Source organism: Colletotrichum chrysophilum (genome assembly GCF_026319265.1).
Source record: "Colletotrichum chrysophilum strain AFK26 chromosome Unknown scaffold_248, whole genome shotgun sequence".
NCBI lineage: Eukaryota > Fungi > Ascomycota > Sordariomycetes > Glomerellales > Glomerellaceae > Colletotrichum > Colletotrichum chrysophilum.
The window spans coordinates 10,191-22,735 of NW_026517535.1; the positions used below are offsets into that span (position 1 = coordinate 10,191).

Below are 12,545 nucleotides of genomic sequence, written 5' to 3' on the forward strand. Positions count from 1 at the left end.
CGGAGATCGAAGCCAGTAAGCCGCAGCAGGGAGAAAGAAACGCTGAAGTGGTGCATCTGAATCTATCACTCCAGCTACTCGGCCTCCTCAGTTTCTAATGAGAAGCTTTACGGATGAGGAATGTGTTCCCGTTCGACCAGAGAGAGAGGTTCGCTTACCATCTCTGTTTGAAGCCGAACCAAGGAGATTCAACTGGAAGGGACGCATTTTGGGGGACTGTTGATAGAAAGGCCGTTTCAGTACTCGGCCGTTGCCCTTACAGCGGCGCGAACTTCTCGTGTCCGTCCCAGAGGCTGATGAGGAGCGATCTCTCGCCAACCCACGGCGAACGCGCGTGCTGCTCTCAGTTGTCAGCCGATTGAAGCCGATCTAAGAAACATCAGTCCTGCGGAACGCTACCTGAACCGTGTAATTATCCAGCAGCGCGACATCGCCTTTTTCCCACGGAACCAAAAACTGAATCTCGTCGCCAATCTCGAGTAGTCGCTCCAGATACTCGGGCGGAATCTCGCTGTCGTCGCCGTACGTCGTCGGCAGGTGATATCGCCCATCGGGCCCGCGATGCGGCGGATCGAGAGCCTGCTGGTCGCGCATGCGGCCAAAGACGCCCGCCAGGCCGTTGAAGTATGTGAGCTTGCCCGTCGAGGCGACCCTGCGGATGGCGGGCACCCTGGAGAGAACGACGAGCGAGCCGTCGCGTTGCCACTCGCCCTCGACATGGAGACGGTCAGCGAGGAACCTTTCGACTTTGGCGCGTTGGACCTCGAGCGTGTCGCCCTCTTTGATTTCGTGACCATACGAATCCTATGAATTTGTGTGAGTTGTTCAGCTGTAGATCACGTCCGAACAGGTGCGACTTGCCTTCCAGTTCCAGCCGACTCTCTTCCAGTCAGGGTCATCTTTTGATGGGTAGTATTGACGCCCGATGACACCTGGGCGAGAGTATTAGCCGCGCCAAGTCATGGAATGCCCTTGTATGTTCTGTTTTCACCTTTTTTCTCCAAGTCTCTGATAAAGTCTGGCCACTCTTTCTCAAGTATGTCATACAACTCCAGTGAAGACAACAATGGAGTCTGGCCGCCTAATAACCTTGTTAGATCCCGAGAAGCAGCATACTGTGTGTAGGGGATTGACACATACCTTGTTGAGGGACCTTCTCTGAGAAGAAGAACAGCACACCCGGGAAGTTTGCAGACCGGCCATACTCATTGTGGAAATAGAACCGGGCGGTTGGAGGTTCTTCGTTGGCCGTCTTGACCGTCTCTGAGATGGTGGTTCGCTTCCCAGAGAGACCGATTTCCCGGTGAAGGTTGGGCAGGCCGAAGGCGTGCACGAACTTTGAAAAGTCGCCCGCGTCTTTCAACGGAAAGCCGCGGAAGAGAATCGCGCCGTCTACGGGTATCAGCTCATATGCATGATTGAATCGAGCACTGGGGAGACCAACGGTCTGTTAGGAGTTTGTTGACGATGTTCTTGTCCGCCAAAGCCTTCAAGTGGGAGATGGCGTCATCAATGTCAATGAATGACTGCCCTTTCTTGACCCGAATCCCAAGAGGAAAGTCCTGGCCGTGTACTGTGCGGCTTCCGGGAATGCTGAAGATCTCCACCCGGTCTTCCATGCCCGGAAGCTCTGGGCCGGTCGCGTCGGGGGCTGTCGTAGGCATGTTTAAATCTTGCAATCAAAGACTCCGGCAAGAGCAAAGAGAGAGACAGAGACAGAAGTTGCCGTGATGTTAGCGAAATTCAGGACAACGAGACTTAATCACTTCCAGCGAAGATTAGACCTGACCTTTCATCTTGCCTTTTGCCTCAACAGAGAGACGGGCTGCACAATACTAACACAGCTTCGATCCATCACAAGCCGACGGGATAAAACGACATTGCTTCCCTCATGGCATCATTGCCAGAACATACGACGTCGCAGAGATAAGCAGGGCCCGATGGGATCCCGGCCGGCTAAGTTCTTACCCTGGCCACTCAGAAGTCATGCACCGCCGGTGGCGTCATTCTCCGGCCGAGTTATGACATGGCTTCATATTTTGCCATACACGGAAGTATCACGGAAGTATTCTGGCCTCTGATTAGACGCCGACCTCACAGGACCCGTTAATTCCCCGACTTGTTAGCTCGCATATTCGGGTCATGAGTATGAGAGTGCGAGACGGACATTTTCCGTGACATGGGTTGATTTTTGGAAAGCAAGCGACGCCGAAATACGGAGGCTCTGATGGACGTTAAATGCCAGGAACTCATTGTAGAGGCTGTCCTGTGCAGACAGCTCAATACAGTTTTCTGTGCAAGCTTTTCATTTGAGAAGAATTTGGCTGCAATGGCGCCCGTATCGCTAGAAGACAACGTGCCTTCAAAGGGAAGAGAGTTGACAACTCGTATCGTTCCCGCCATCGAGGAAGAGCGGAAAACGACGTGGCGGCATTTCTTCTGGGATGCGTGGGACAAGACGCCCGAAGAGAGAAGGCTGATTTTCAAGGTATTCTGAAGTTTTGTGATTGTAGACTTTGCGTCCCCCTCTGATAGGTTTGCTGACTTTGCAGGTGGACATCACTCTAATGACCTTTGGATGTCTTGGAACGTTTATCAAGTACATTGATAGGTAAGGCGCATTATCCGAGCTTTTGTTCCAATTACTGACTGATGATTGACGAACCGTCTAGATCCAACTTGAACACGGCGTTTGTGTCTGGAATGAAAGAGGAAATGTCACTTTACGGGAATGTTCGAACTTCTCACACGCAGGAAGCCGAGATGATCACTGTTCTGATAAGAAACAGGAACTCAATTACGCCAACACCGCGTACAGTGTTGCGAACGTAGGAATAGATCCATTGGGAGGAAATATTTTCAAGGAACGAAGTCACTGACATTTCGAAGATCATAGGACTGTGGCCTGTCAGCATTGCCCTGACTCGTTCGACCCCGAGATACTTCATACCGTAGGTATGCACTCGACATATTTTCCTCTCTGCCCAGTACTAATACGGCGTTCAATCAGACTCATGGAAACAGGATGGACCATATGGTAAGAGTATTCCACTTCAGCCTGGCAGGCTCTAACAATGAGCAGCACTCTGGGTCAAGCCTTCATGCGTACTCCGCTGCAAATGTACGTCATGAGATTCTTGTTGGGTCTTTTTGAAACGTGAGTCCCACTCCTCAATCGACGGCAAGATATTTTCAACACTGCTGACTGGGGCAAGTGGTCATTGGTCCTCAAGTAAGTAAAGCCTTTGGCCATGGACGTGGCAGTAGGTCTGACCTGCTACATAGTCATCTACCTATGCGGTGCATGGTATCAGAAACGAGAACTATCCCGCGTACGTCGAACTGCCAGTGTAACAGCACCCGACGGTCTGAACTGACACCGAGGCTAGAGAATCGCAATCATGAACTGTGCCACATCAATCGGCCCCATGTTTAGTTCGTACCTCCAAGCGGCGGCATACACGGGACTGAATGGTGTTCACGGCCTCTCAGGCTGGAGATGGGTTAGCGCTATAGAAGACAAGGCGGACAAAACTCAGAATGGATGCTAACTCGGGTCTCAGCTTTTTATCATTGACACTGTCATTTCCGTCGGAATCATCATCCCACAATTCTTCTTCTACCCGGATGTCCCGGCGAGACAGCAGCCAAGCATTGTCTTCAGCGAAGCCGTAAGCCAGCGATTCTTTTTCACGTCCTCTTTACTTCTAAGTCTACCTTTTAAGAAGATGCTGACGAGCGTCTTTGACAGGAGATAGAGCTCGCTCGAGACCGCAACCCAAAGGAAGGCCGCGTCAAACAGGGAGCCTTTACCTGGGCCCAAGCCAAGCGCTGTGTCACGACCCCGGATATTTTCCTTTTGTGGCTGATTTCCGTGTGAGTTTCAGGTTTCCCTTGCTTGGCACGACAACCAATGGAAGGGTTGCATGGCTAACCGAATCTCCTTCCTAGTTGCAACTCCGTCGCTCATTTGCCCTCCGACTCCATGGCGTTCTGGTTCAAGGCCTGGAACACCGTCAAACCGGGCTCCTATACCGTCCCACAGATAAGTAAGCTATTTTCTCCACGAGGAAATCTCAAGTCAAGTACCTGACGAAAGCAGACAACTACACCACTCCTCTCGGAGGCGTGACCGTGATCCTCACGCTCGTGTTTGCCTGGTCCAGTAAGTTTAACATAGATCACTCTACTAGTTCTCACGACTCATTATTGTTTTTCCAGGTGACACTTGGTTGAAGGGCCGTCGCTGGCCAATGTTGGTGGTCGGCGGTGTGGTCACCGGCATAGTTTGCATTCTACTGGCCGCCACGCCCGTCTTCCCCCAAAACGAAGCCTTCAGATGGTTTCTTTACTACAACACAAACTGGGCATTCGCTGCCAACACCATGTTTTGGTCCTGGACACAAGACACACTGTGAGCACCTCTGAAGCCGACGAAGCGGTCTGAGCTGATCATGATGGGGAAAATAGCTCCGGGGATCCCTTGACTAGATCTTTTGCAAGCGCCGGGCTGAATGTATGCAGTTGGACGACTATAGCCGTGGTGTAGGTGCCCCCATCCTGTCATTCATGGCGCGTGAGTACACTACTGACAAGACGCCTACAGACCCCTGTTCGCTTTTAAAACGGTCGATCAACCTGCGGTTGTCGGCGGCAACTGGGGCGCGGCGGGGATGGCGTTTCTCTATGCGATCGCCGCCCTCACGCTTGCTCACATTCAGTACAAGCGGGAGAACAAGAGTCTGGAGGCCGAGGTGGAGACGAGCAGCACGGAACACAGTGGCTGACACTGCTTAATGCTGTCCATGTCTTCTCAAGTAGTTGCTGAGTGGGATTGACCTGAATCCTAGGTTTTGAGACCTGGTAGGCTTATTTAGTCATTTTGGGTAGAGCCTCCATACTTGGACCACACTGCAAATGCGGCTGTTGCTACAGAAGAGATCCAGAGGCAAACCAAGGAAGATTTCCTTAGCCCATAGATCGGTCTCGAGGGCACAAGGTAACGGCAACGAATGGAAAATCTCGTCTCCACAGGTTGGCGCACATACACTGGCCACCGTTCGTCTGTTCTTGCGACGGCGGATACAGCGACCATGGCTTTGCGGGGTCTTGGAGACAGGGCTACTGTAGGTGTTTAGTGCAGGCTAGGTAGACTGAAGAAAGAATGATGAGAGAGATTGACGGACGGATTTATTGGTCGTCTGGTTGTCAGCTGTCTTTGGGAATTGTCTTACGATGTGGAGGTATGCGAGGAAATGCAGAACTCCTTATCAAAAGTGTTGGGAACGTCTGCTCGTGCAAGGAAGACAGTGAAGCGCCTGGAATGTGTAATTCGAGTGTTGGTGCTCACGCAGAGACAGGTATTTGCGAGTCGTTTGAGCTTGACTATCAGCTGCGAAGGTTGCATGGACAGCTTCGTCTGAAAACATCTGTGATGGAGAAAGGCAATGAGCGCGGGATATGCAGAGCACACGCTTGACAAACAAGTCCATACTTTGTCTACTTGGGCCGCCAAACGCAGCAATAGGAGGCAAGGACGAAGATGGAGGAGATTACAGTCAAGTGATGATGGTGTCTTGACGGGAGCACATCGTTCCGCAACTCAAGTTTGTATGGGAGACACGGGTTTCGTCGAGTGTACGATCCAAATGATTGATGCCCTCAGCCAGAAGAGCTGGGTTCTCGCCCTGCTATCGTGGCGCAAAGAAGCAGAGCTGTCGAAGGTGGATACACGAGACGTCGGGAGTCTTGAAACGCTTTACTAAGGGCATTGATTCGCATTCCTGATGATCTTCGTGGGGAGACGGCAGCTCTCAACCTAGTCTGGCTCGTCGAGGGCCAGGAGGGTTTCTCGGGTGGATTGGTTGAGTTCGTCGATGCTCAGGAAAGAGGGGCACTGGTTATCGGTCGGTTCTCGCCGGAGGTTGATATTAGAAGGTGTCGTCTCGGATTGTCGAGTGAATTGGATCAAGGTGTCGATGCGCTTGCAAGGGAGATGGGATCTCAACCTGTGCTCGTGGAAGAGGGATTGTCGGGAGTATTGATTCGAGTTGACAAGATGCCTGCATGATGAGTGTTCCCGATGGCGGGAGTGTCAGTAGGAGACAGAAGAAGCAAAGAAAACAAAGGAAAGGTACTTTGGCCAAGGCTCCTTGTTGATGGCACGAGACAGCGGCAATAAAGGGGGAAAAGTCGCGGCGGGGGGTGCAGCGAACATGGTCGGCATCTGCATTTGTGCCTCCCGGAGTGACAGGGCTGATGTAGTTGTTTCGCACGGAAAGAAGAGGGAACGATGTGAAAGATTGATGGGATGAGAGGGACTCGGACGACGCTGAGGTTCGCCCCGGTGGAGGTTGGAATTCGATGGAGAGGCCCGGGCAGGTACATGGGCAAGGCGCCTGCCATGTCACTTACCTGTCAAGCATGGTCCAAAAGTAGGAGCGCATCGAACGGGGCCGAGTGGGCTGCATGCAAAAAGAGTTTCTGGGAAGGCACAAAGAGGGGAATGGTGACTCAGGCAGGTAGGTAGGTCCTCAACCCAAGATCAACAGGAAGGAAGGTGGGGGAGGGGGGGACAGGTGCAGTATCGGCAGGCACGATGGCCAAAATCACAATGTACTGGAGCTTCGCGGGGCGGACGAGTCAACCTCATCCACTGGACGTCTTTTGAAGCGCTCGAGGCTGTCGGCAAACCCGATTACACCGTTCAGCCCCCTCAAAAGCTCTTCGAGTTCATCTTTGCTGGATCCTTGCAATAGTGCCTTGGTTTTGGCACTTGAGTTCCTCGCCGCCCCCTTGGCCTTGACTTTGGTAGAATCATTTTCGCCCCCTCTCCCGCGGACCCCCGTGCCACTAAGACGGCAGCCCAAGTCTCGAAACTATCCGAAGAACCCTTGCGCGCGGTCGGCGAATCAAAGGACATGTTTAGATATCTCGCTGGCCCCAGCCATTGCCGTTCGGGGGGATCGAGACCCAAGCTTTCGGATTGCTGCTGCGGCTGTATATTCCGACGCGGTGGGCAGTCTCTCGTCATTTTTTGGAGACAGCTCGCAAAACCCGTGCACTCTTTGCCGAGAACTTCGCAGGAAACAACCATCTTCAAGCACATCAGCCTTGCACCCACCCCCTTGGCTCACAACACTCCTTCCGCCGTCGCGATGATGCTTGCTGTAATATTCCGATGCACTCCGCGTCACATTCGCAATGTCGTCATGTCCCCTTCTCACCGTATTACATACCATCCCCAGGTGTTCTTGCTTCCCAAGGTTGTCTGCTGTGCGCCAGTTGTCGAGGCATTGAAATATTTCTCGGATGGTGGCATTCAGACATGAATGTCCAAGCTTGCAATGCTACTACTCCCAAAACAATGGTGCGAATGATGCTCGACATCTGCCAAGTGACAGCTGCGTCGCCAACTTTGAGAGCTCTTGACACATCATACGCACGTAAACCTCTTGCAGTTCTCTGGGTTGTGCTCCCGACGGACCACCTCGAAAAAGACGACCACGACCTTTTGCGAAACAACTAATCTGCTCCCAGAGTCTGCAGCAAAGAACTGGGTTGACCGCATGGTACTTCACGGGACTGAGGAGAACAAGGTTGCATAAATAATGGCGGACGCGTAAGAACACCATTGTTTCGCTGGCTGGCAGAATGAGCGTCGTTGATCTAGGATCGAGTGGCAGGGACTGGATGTTGTGCTTGAGTGACACTCTCGATGGCGGCCTGCCTCTTCTCGGATCCATTCTGTTCTCTATTTGCCAAATTAATGCCGCCGTTGCAGGTTTTGCTCGACTGATTTATCTGATATGGCCACATGCTTGCGTTCAAGCTCGGTCCTGGCATTCTTGCTGTCAGCAAGGGTGACAGAGCAAGCGCAGGAGATGACGTCCCAGGTCGACAGGGGGGGTCCAGAAGCAGAGACTCGATCCCATCTCATTGAATTTGGTCCATCATTTCAACGTCTCGAACCGGCATGGCACTCCAAAAGTATGCCTTTCGGGTCTCTGAATAAACGCGAGCGGCTTGGCTTGATCACCAGCCAGCGCGGCAGACGACATCTTTGATCTAGTACTCCCAGAGGATCTTCCCATCGAACGGTTCAATCCTTCTTCCCTTCTAACTTTTCCTTCGCAGTTTGAACGCTTCCATTTGGCGCTTCGAGTCTTGATTTCTTCGGCTTGGAGGAAAACAAACATTCTCAGGGGAGTCAAAAGTGTTCACTAGTTCTATCGTTATTTGAGTCGGCAGCTGAATGTCGACTTGGAATACAGTGAAGGTGAAAGGTTCTTGATTCATCTGCAAAAGAAGTATTCTAGCCAACCCACAATCTGAAGCCCGCACCTCAACGCAATGCGAGAGAATCAACACGATACCAAAAAAGCTAGCAATCTGCTTGAATGCGTATCATCTGGGACTGTTTCACTGCGACTTGGCTAGACGCGAGCCGGGCAGAGCCGTGTCCTGCGACAAGTTCCCACCAAGTCGCTGAACCGATGGTCTGACCACCCATCTTCCCTGCGACAGCCCAGGATGCTAGCTTCAGCAATACGGCGCAGCTCCATTGTAACCCTTATCATGTTCGGCGTGGGTATCGTACGGGATCTTGAGTCTGGACGCCAAGAGAGTAGGCCTATTACCAAGGCTTGAAGGTTGCGCTCCGAAAAGAGACTGCTGAGCTGGTGCACCGTCATGCTGTGAATGGCGTGGACAAGAGCCAACCCACGTTTTGCACCCAAGAAGTCCAAATTGATGGGGGTATATGAAGAGAGCGCGAATCGCCTCGATTACAGGGGGCAGGCATCTCCGTCTTCACACTACCACAACCCGTTACACCAAAATGCTAAGGCAATACTACATTCACTACCTCTGTGACCGCTACCCCAAGAGCGGTGACAGCCTCCTCTGTGAGCCATCCTGGCCCTCGAAGTTTTCCCCGTGAGAGTCATACGGCAGTCAACAAGGTGGGCCTCCAGGCGACAAAATGCGAAGAAGAAAAGTTAGAAGGGAAGAAAGAAGTCCAAAATGACATGTCTGTCAATTTTTCATGTCAGAGCATCATCTCCTTCTCATCAGGAGCCCTTCCAAGTCAAAAGGGCCGAGACAAATACGCTTCGAAATACCTGATGGCTGAAATGGTCTATTTGGACAGAGTCAAAGTGTCGTCAAGCGATCTCGCTCTCAAATTCCATCGGGCAGTGTGACAAAGGACATGCCAGACACGGAAAGCGAAGTGAGAAATCTTTCACTACAGAGCGTTTCTTTCAGGGCATGGACTTTCGAGCGCACGATTCCAATGATTTGAAATGTCTCTTCTTGAGCCTGAGTCTGATCGCGATGTTCATAAGCAAGTAAAGATCTATATGCGGCTTAGGACTCAGCTTCAGGGCAACCGGCATCCCGTATGTCTCTCTTTCAAGACCATCGAGCACGCATATGCTGCAGGCAACCCAGCATCGTTTCTTAGATTGGGTGCATGTTTATCGTGAGAGAACGGTGGCCCTATGTCTGGGTCCCGAGCAATGTCTCGGAAATGGCTTTGACAGAGCATTGGCTACTTTGAGCGGCAGACAATCTCTGTGACTGTCGGCCAAGAGATCGGAAGACTCCAAAAGATGACTGTACTGTCGCATCACCCGGGACGGGGAGATAAACAGTCTCAGGGATGACGGTTTATCATCGAACGTGATGATGTGGGTCAGCATTTCGGCATGCGTTTGTCTCACGAGAGGTGATCTTCCGTTGGCAACAAGCAGCCCAGTATCCCTCTTCTGTTCCTTCTCAGCATGACCTACCTGGATCATGCCGGCTGTATTGATGGGCATCATGCGCATCAGAGAGACGTGGCAGGTAACCTCCGCCCTGGCTCTGGGGGATGTGGGCATGGTCTTTGCGTGTTGACTACACCGACATGAAGACTGTGGGTATCAGTTGTTGTCCTGGTGATGCGTGTTCTTGAGGGAATCTTCGCGATGGTCCTGACGCCTGTCTTGTCAAAATAAGCCACAATGTCGTTTGCGAATTGGAAAGGGGCAAACCAAAGGGGCTCGGTACAGGCTGTACATAGTCATGTCCATCATATTTCTCAGTCTCTGCATCGTCAGAGCGCTTTCAGAGGAGTACTGAGCCGTCTGGAATGACTAGCAGCAGCATGTGTTGGCAACCGTCGGTCCGCGTCACTACTTTGAGCACACCATGTAGATATCGGAGAAAGATGAGTCGCAGCTGACAGTCACGGCTCTGAATTGCTGCGCACCTTGACCAGAAGTCTGGGTTCCTGGGATAGGGGTTTGAGGGCGAGGGCAGGATGTCGCCTTGGGGGCCCGAAAACAGTCTTTTGAACGCTCTTGGCTTACCACAGCACTATGAAAGCTTTTGTAGAACGCCGCTATCTATCATGGGGGGCTCAACAAAAGGTCAGTCCGCTTCAACGAGTTCTCTGCCGCAGAGGGAGCAGCATATAGGCAGTCGGACATACTGCTCACCACGGACGCGCACAACTTGTCGAAGCCCCCCGACATAATACCCTCGCCCGGGTGCGCGTGCCCGTATTGAAAAATCATCAAAAGGGGGTCGGAAATAGCTATGCTCTGGAGGAAGTACGAGCGCGGATCTGTAGGTTGACGGACATGTTTTGGACCAGCGTGTGGTTTGCTTTCAACTTGAACGGCGCGGCAAAGGACAGACAGATCAACCTGGTGTCCTCGTTACAGGGACTATCCCTCTTACTAGCAGTCTTCTTCTCTGATATAAATCATGCAATTTGCTCTTCGTCGTGTGCGGTCATGTCGCCGAACTTCGTAGAAATTGTGAGCCGCTCCTTGGCTTTGGCACTGGACAGCGACTACCTATGCCTCGGGCCAAGCTAATCTTGCGGAGTCCGTTGGCCCTTCTTTGACTCAACATGGGGCTTCGTGAACCGCGCCATGATTTCCTGGGTCAGTGGCCTTCTAGGAAGCCAGGGAGGAAGCTTGACACAGGCTGGGACATGGCATACTAGAACATCCACTTCAACGTCCACACGGAGACGCCGAGGTGCTCGTCATTCCTTAAACGCTACCGAACGACGTGCTCAAAAAATAGGTACTTGGCTGAGTCAAATCTGACCAGCTGCTACGCTGCATAGTCCTGGTGTGATGACTGTTCAAGCCTGTCGACAACACACTTATATTGATCAAGCGCATGGCGGAAGCAGGACCATAACGTGTTTGAGGAAGGGCTTGGGTCTGGTTGATTAAGCGGATGACTCGAACCTCTGCATGTGTCTTTTGACACCTCCTGAACAAGGAATGCCGAGAACAAAGATCCATGGATTGCAACACACGACCAGAATCTGTTCATGCTATAGGACTTGGACCTGTTCGGTGTTTTCTTCAGGAAGATATAGAACACTGGTGTAAGCTAGCCCAACCGTCTATCTAGGCAGTATTTTCCCTGTGTCTAGCTCTAATGGCTTGTAGTTTTCTTGTCGAAGTGGGTGACACGGCAGTTCTGGCGCCGCTGATAGCCAAGTGGCCATGACGATCCAATAGTATGTACTCAGAGCCCTCGCCGTACCTTGTGGAAATGCGGAACGAGCGATATATTGCGAAGCAAGCGACGGGCTTCGTAGGCGCTAGATGATTCTGCGAACAGAACGGTCGGTCACATTGACCTGCAGACTGCAAAGCACGTTCGCTACACGTACAGCAAGCTGAAGTCGGAATATTTGCAGTCGCGCTGTACTAATAGGAAACTGGTCGACACCTCAAAGAAAGCTTCGAACTTTTAGCTCACAGCCCCAGCCTGACTGTATCAAGCAAGCCTTCACAGAGTGGTGGTCGTTTGCACAGTCACCAAGCGGATGGTGCGGTGTTGGAAAGGGGTCTCTGGCACAACCGCATTTGGCAGATGGAAACACCTCAACACTCTCCCGCAAACAGAATTGACGGTAGTTTAGCTGCTGCTCCTACGGGGTTCGAAGTGTTCAGTCAACTTTCCTGGCACGCAAGCTAAAGTTCTCGAGGTCGCCCCTGGGCAATCTCAAAGCTCCAAGGACTTGGTTGATCATCAAGGCCGCAAGGTGAGTATTGAAATCAAGGCACTGCCAGTAAAGCACTCTGAGATAGCCGCTAGAGGTTAATTATCGCATCATCCGTCATGTTGTCTTTATCTCTCACAGGGGTCAGTCTGGGGCATTCCCAAGCAACTCGTGTGTTCGGTGTGCCCAACGACGGCCGGCGGGTCAAAGGAGCGGCGGAGCCTGTCTCAACATTAGTGGAAAACGTCAGTGGCGACTTTTGAGAACGAAACGGAAGGATACATAAGGACTGCGTCAGATGGTGAGGCGAAGTGAGGCCAGATGAAAAAGATGGCGTTAGCTTTTTCCCCCACTCCCCCCCAATCTTCGCAACCTTGCGACCGTCAGGAAATGATCTTCCCGCTTCTTGATTGGAGAAATGAAATCATTTGGCTTGGAACTTTGAGAATGCTCGCATCAGCGAGAGAGATCGGGTATGGGGGAATCTAGATCGCAGGCGGCAAATCGCATTTGCGGGTTCTAGGTG

General features: G+C 52.0%; 3 protein-coding genes across 3 annotated transcripts; 2 read left to right on the forward strand and 1 right to left on the reverse strand.

Annotated features, from left to right (window-relative positions):
• Nucleotides 1–369: 369 nt before the first annotated feature.
• On the reverse strand, nt 370–1,664 carry COL26b_013694 (uncharacterized protein; the record flags this gene model as incomplete). The annotated part of the gene is made up of 4 exons (XM_053186288.1): nt 370–804; nt 880–932; nt 1,141–1,392; nt 1,445–1,664. 4 exons carry the CDS (start codon nt 1,662–1,664, stop codon nt 370–372), a joined length of 960 nt encoding a protein of 319 aa, XP_053029763.1.
• Nucleotides 1,665–2,329: 665 nt separating this feature from the next.
• Nucleotides 2,330–3,161, forward strand: COL26b_013695 (uncharacterized protein; the record flags this gene model as incomplete). The annotated part of the gene is made up of 6 exons (XM_053186289.1): nt 2,330–2,488; nt 2,553–2,599; nt 2,673–2,812; nt 2,897–2,951; nt 3,011–3,037; nt 3,083–3,161. 6 exons carry the CDS (start codon nt 2,330–2,332, stop codon nt 3,159–3,161), a joined length of 507 nt encoding a protein of 168 aa, XP_053029764.1.
• Nucleotides 3,162–3,985: 824 nt separating this feature from the next.
• COL26b_013696 (uncharacterized protein) lies at nt 3,986–4,787 on the forward strand (the record flags this gene model as incomplete). The annotated part of the gene is made up of 4 exons (XM_053186290.1): nt 3,986–4,049; nt 4,103–4,165; nt 4,222–4,414; nt 4,607–4,787. The coding sequence occupies 4 exons, from the start codon at nt 3,986–3,988 to the stop codon at nt 4,785–4,787; spliced, it is 501 nt and encodes a 166-aa protein (XP_053029765.1).
• Between the last annotated feature and the right edge of the window lie 7,758 nt (nt 4,788–12,545).